This window comes from Mytilus trossulus, chromosome 1, assembly GCF_036588685.1.
Source record: "Mytilus trossulus isolate FHL-02 chromosome 1, PNRI_Mtr1.1.1.hap1, whole genome shotgun sequence".
NCBI classification, from domain to species: Eukaryota; Metazoa; Mollusca; class Bivalvia; order Mytilida; family Mytilidae; genus Mytilus; species Mytilus trossulus.
Genome location: NC_086373.1, coordinates 35,708,731 through 35,714,763, shown reverse-complemented (window position 1 = coordinate 35,714,763; position 6,033 = coordinate 35,708,731). Strand labels below are relative to the sequence as shown.

Below are 6,033 nucleotides of genomic sequence, written 5' to 3'. Positions count from 1 at the left end.
ATGATACATATTGATTCCGAAAATGAAAGTTGAACCAGTCGAAGGGCACTTGGTCCTATTTTTAGAAAATAAAAACATGGCTGGTCATACTGCTGGTGATCCATTGGAATGTTACAGTGTAAGAGATATTTTAGGATGAATTGATATTGACGATGCAGAAGTTGAATAAGTTGATAATAGCTTGTTCAATTCACGCTTAGTGAGACACATTTTAAAGTTCTCTTGACATCAACAATCACTCTGACAACATAAAAAAAATCAAAAATTTGATTTTGAATGATTGAAATCCCTATGGCTATGGCGATGATTCAAGTTAATAATCCTATCAATTATACCTAGATTAGTACAATATGTTGGGTTTTTTTGGCGTTTAATAGTATGTAAAAATTGGTTTGGAAAGATTTTGATTCATTTTATTTTTTTATACTTTTAAAGTGTCTGTCATGTACAATATTGAACTACAGTACATGTACAATGTATTCCATATTTCCAACGTGCCAAAATTGTAACTTATTTGATGAATAAACTGAAATTGTTTCTGATATTTCTACAGCAAAGTCTTTATCACTTAAATCAGATGTTTTATTACAGTTATTATACATCTTGTGTTATCATTGTTGCCTTTAAACCTAATATCAATGTAAGTTTTGTACATGTATGAGTCATTTTAAGTAAGGATTCACATGGTAAATGCATCTTTGCTAGCCAAGCGGTACCTCCTGTCCTGTCTCTACTCTGAAGGCAGATTTTGTTAATACAGACATTTTAATAATTTAGTGACAGATTCATTTAAGAAACCACACCCACTTTTGGAGTTTCCTAAATCTTACTTTACCAATGAGAGCACTCATTTTCAAGTTAGGGTGACTAAAGCATATGTTAAAGTCAATTATAAAAAAGGTTATAAAATAACACTAAAACCTTTGTACTTTGAAGCTGAATATATCTGTTAATCAAAATTACAATTCATTTCTACTCACAAACTTGATTAAAACTATAAATAGCTCTTACTTTTAATTTAGCATGTTTAGTGTCATAATGTTTGACAAAATATTTACATTATATATATTTATCATTCCACAAGATACCAACTGACAACAACAAGTAAGACTTATTTCGCATAGTCAGCTGCATGTAGCTTGTTTATATGTCATGTACATGTATGTACATGATGTAAGCTATTCACAATGTGCATAGACTCAGTAGTGAAAAAGGCTGATTCTAAATATAAGTGGCTCTCACATGCAGATATTGAATAAATTTTCTATACCGTGTTACAAGTAAATTTTTTGATTTTTAGATTTTCTAGAATTTTATAACTTACAATGTATAAGTTAGCTTTCAAAAATTAATTCAATCCTGTATCATCCAAACATAAGCCATACAACATTGTACAAGATTCTATTCTGACAACAAATAATTGTGCTCTTGTTACTAGCTCAGTCTTTAGTTTTCTATGTTTTTTCTTGTGTACATACTAAGTGTCTGTTTGTATTTTTCAAAAAGTAATTCCAATCCTTCATCATTCAATCATAAGCCATACAAGATTCTATTCTGACAACAAATAATTGTGCTCTTGTTACTAACTCAGTCTTTAGTTTCTATGTTGTTTCTTGTGTACATACTATTATTTGTCTGTTTGTCTTTTTCATTTTAAGCCATGGCGTTGTCAGATTATTTTCGATTTTTAAGTTTGACTGTTTTTTTCACCGCTCTTCTATAATTAAGGTTTTCAAACTAACTTGAAGAACACATTTTCTTATTAGGCTTGAAGAGTTATGCACAGCATATTGTAAAAAAAAGTTTAAAAAAGGTTTACAATGTATATTCAGTTGCATCAGAAACAGTTTACTTTCATAGCTATTAAGTTTTATAGTAAAGACATTCTCCATCTTTGCTTTTACAGTTTATGTCACTATATGATTTGGCTAGCAAAGATGCATTTACCAAAATATATCAATATAAATGGCATATATATAAATATAGGAATATTTAGTATATAAAAAAGAAGATGTGGTATGATTGCTAATGAGACAACTATCCACTAAAGACCAAAATGACACAAAATTAACTTCTATAGGTCACCGTACAGCCTTCAACAATGAACAAAGCCCATACCGCATAGTCAGCTATGTCAATTTTAAAAATGACTTTTTTTTTTTAAAAAGAAGTCTTGTTTAAGAAAATGACATGAATGGTAAATCAAGGAAATGTCTTTGCAATTGATATAATAATTGTATGGCCATGTAAAGTAGTACATGTACATGTAATACTGAATACAGTAATTATATATATAAATGCCAGCAAAATTTTAGTGAAAATATAAAAAAAAATTGAAATTAAATTCATTATAGTGAATCGGTTGCTTTTATTAACCGGATTTTTGTGACAAAAATGTTGGTTAGTCCAGGATTTTTTAATTTGTTGGTTTACGGATCTGCCGACCTGATTTTGCCGATTTCCAGAATACAAATAAAATTAACTTTCATGCTTTTTTATTCCCGCCAACCCTAACAAATGCATTATCACTGAAAAATAATTAAAATATTCTTTTTTTTATGAAATGAAATGCATTAATCACCAACAGAATTGATAATACTTTCTGATGTGAAAAAACATAACTTTCAGTTTACGTTTCTAAAAATAGACAAATCAATTATAACTGACCTTGAAATGTCGTTTGCGCAAATAATTTTGCGGAACGTAACCTGTGTTTAAAACCAATAACCTAACAAGTTTGTTTCTCTTATTTGTCATCAGTTCGTAAGATGCATCATTTCATAGAAATAGACTAATGTCCAAAGATGGACAGGTGGAAGTTCAAGACATTAAGTTAAAAGTACTGAATATTAACAAATCATTTGAAATTTTCTTGTTTCATAGATAATAAAAAAAAAAAATCATCCAATTGGATAAAAAAAAAAACAGGAATGCATGACAACAGATAAATCAGATATTCTCGTTTTTTTCAGTGGACGAGTCTATTACGCTTTTGACAGGTGTTTTGAAACTTATTTTCGTACGACGTTTTTATATTTTTTTCTTTAAGCTTGAAGATAATTATTTAACAAGTTTTTCTGAAATTGATTAAGAGCTACACAAATCTGTTATGCTTGGTTGTGAAATGACGATTTAATTTCGTCTTTGTCCGTGCACCCCCCTATTTTACGGAAAATTATTAGACAATGTCGTGTGATGTTTATGACAGCTGAGCAATAATATTTCAAGTAAAATGTAAGAGATGATATCAAAATAGCATAACAAACATATTATTCATTGTTATTAGAAAGGTGAAATATATATTTATTTTGCAAAATCTCTCGAGATTTTTCTGGTTTTTTTTTCGTTTTTTTTTCCCACCTACCGACCCGACTTTTTCATGGAGAAAATCCGTAAACCAACAAATTAAAAAACCGTGGCCTTATTGATTTGGGGATGTACAGCGGGCGGGCGGGCGGTTATCAATCAAGTGTTGTCTGTGCATTAACTCATGAACCGTTTAACCAAAGCTTTAAAAATTTAATATGTTGTTACTGACAACTAAATGAGGGTCAAGTTCAATAATGGCTATTTTTACTTTTACCGTTCAGGAGTTATGGTTCTTGAAAGATTGAAAAATGGTGTTTCCAGACATGTCTGTGCATTTAGGCATGAACTGTTCTACCAAAGCTTCCCAAATTTTAATATGTTGTTACTGATGACAAAATGGAGGTCAAATTCAATAATGACCATTTTGAATTTTACCGTTCAGGAGTTATGGTTCTTGAAAGATTGAAAAATGGTGTTTCCAGTCGTGTCCGTGCATTTTCTCATGAACCATTCAACCAAAGCTTTTGAAGTTTTTATATGTTGTTACTGATGATAAAATAGAAGTCAAGTTCAATAATGACAATTTTGACTTTTACCGTTCAGGAGTTATCATGTGGTTCTTGAAAGATCCTAAAATGGCGTTTCCATTCACGTTGTTGCATTTACTCATGAACCATTCAATCTAAGCTTTTCAAAATTTAATATGTTGATACTGATGACAAATAGAGGTCAAATTTGATATTGACGATTTTCACTTTCACCATTCATCAGTAATGGTTCTTGTGATATTGCCAGGACACAAATAAATGTTATTAAATCCGGTTTGCTGTCGTTGTGACAGCCTCTTGTTATTTTTGTGGAAATTACATTCCATTAATTAGGATATCATGTACTTGCAAACCAAGGATTGTCGTCTTAGTTATGCTTAATGCGTTTATTCCTTTAGAAAAGGTGTCAACTAGGCAGGTGCTTGGTTGTCTCTTTTATCATGATTATTAGCTATTCACACTTTGAATAAACTCAGTTATTTAGAGCAGACATGCGATGTACACAATATGTAGGTGACTATCATCACACACCTGCATGTAAATGTATGTTGACCTTTGATTTCTTGCTTTTGTATCCATGAGTTTTTGTATTTATATTTACATAAAACCAATTTTCGCCCTTTATCCATATATTTTGAAATTAAATTATTTGGTCAAGATAATATTTGTTTTAATTTGTTGGATAGAAAATCTGGATTTTAGTCATGGTATTACTCTGATAATAAAAGTGCATTTGACTCAAGACAATGAATGTTATTACTTGTACTCCCATAACCCATGTGAAGCATGGCCATTTCTTTACATAAAATGAAAAAGGAAAAAAAATGTTAGGAAATGTTTGTTATTAAACTGCTTTCAAACTATGGCGATTGATGCTCTTGATTTTGTTTCATCGCTATCCTAGCCATGATCTTGCCATTTTTGTCCAGCCTTCAACTTTAGTAGAAAAAACTAGACATAGCGATCTTACATTACGTTGTGGGCGGTGTCCACAAATATTTACTCTGTGGTTAAAGTTTTTTTTAATTTTTATAACTTTCTTAAGCTGTCCTAGATTTCTACTAAACTTGGACAGAAACTTGCTCATGATCAAAATATCCTGTTTTTCCATATTTTATTTATAAATTGACTTAGTTTTTCTCCTGGAAAACATTAAATTCACTCTGTGGTTAAAGTTTTTAAAATTTAAATAACTTTCTTAAACTACCCTGGATATTTGTACCAAACTTGGACAGAAGCTTGTTTAAGATCATAAGATAGTATCCAGAAGTAAATTTTGTAAAACAAAATATCCATTTTTTTCTGTATTTTACTTATAAATGGACTTAGTTGTTTCTGCCAGGAAATAATACATTCACTCTCTCTGGTTAAAGTTTTAAAATTTTAATTATTTTCTTATACTATCCTTGATTTGTAACAACTTGGATAGAAGCTTGTTTATGATCAAAAGCTAGTATCTGGAAGGAAATTTTGTTAAAATTGTGTACCTGTTTATCCTTATTTTACTTAGAAATCAACTTAGTTTTTCTTCAAGTTTATTAGTTAATTACAGTCTACAGTTAAAGTTTTTAAAACATTTATAAGATTTATAAACAGGGTATAGAAGCTTCTTTCAACCAAAGATAGTATCGAGGGGAATATTTTTATTGATTTTTTCCTCATTTTTGTTGCAAAAGTAAGCAAGACAATGGATTCTGTAGAACCCTTACAAATTTTTAAAAGGGGTTATTCCAACACATGAAAGTTTTGTATATAAAGCTGAGGTTCCAACCATATGTCCCCATAAAAAGTATAAGTTGTCAAACAAAAAAAGGTGAATTTCAGCCTCTGCTATCTATCCTTGGTCTCTATTTAGCTGAAAACAAAGATTTTACAAGAAAGAAAGAAAAAGAATTCCCTAAATGGATAAATATTATTATTGTATAGCAATATAATATTTCCCACAGAACGTAACCAAAAGTTAGCGTGCAATAAATTCTAATATTGCACTGGTGCAATAAATCTTCAAAATTCATGACGTCATCAACGTTTAAATCATAGTTTAAACCAGTTTTTACTTTCAAATATTATATTGCTATACAATAAAAGGGTTATTGCATGAATATTGGGGAATATTGTCCCTCGTAGAACATATATTGCACTCGCAAGCTCGTGCAATATAAAATTCTACTCGGGA

The 6,033-nt window shown here is 30.1% G+C and overlaps 1 protein-coding gene across 1 annotated transcript in view; it reads left to right on the top strand.

The window, feature by feature from the left end:
• The first annotated feature begins 22 nt into the window (after positions 1 to 22).
• LOC134722894 (tax1-binding protein 3 homolog) overlaps positions 23 to 6,033 on the top strand; it is a 30,771-nt gene continuing 24,760 nt past the window's right edge. Inside the window, exon 1 of the mRNA XM_063586531.1 lies at positions 23 to 118. Within this exon, the coding sequence (XP_063442601.1) occupies positions 23 to 118 (96 nt within the window). The remainder of the gene's footprint in view (positions 119 to 6,033) is intronic.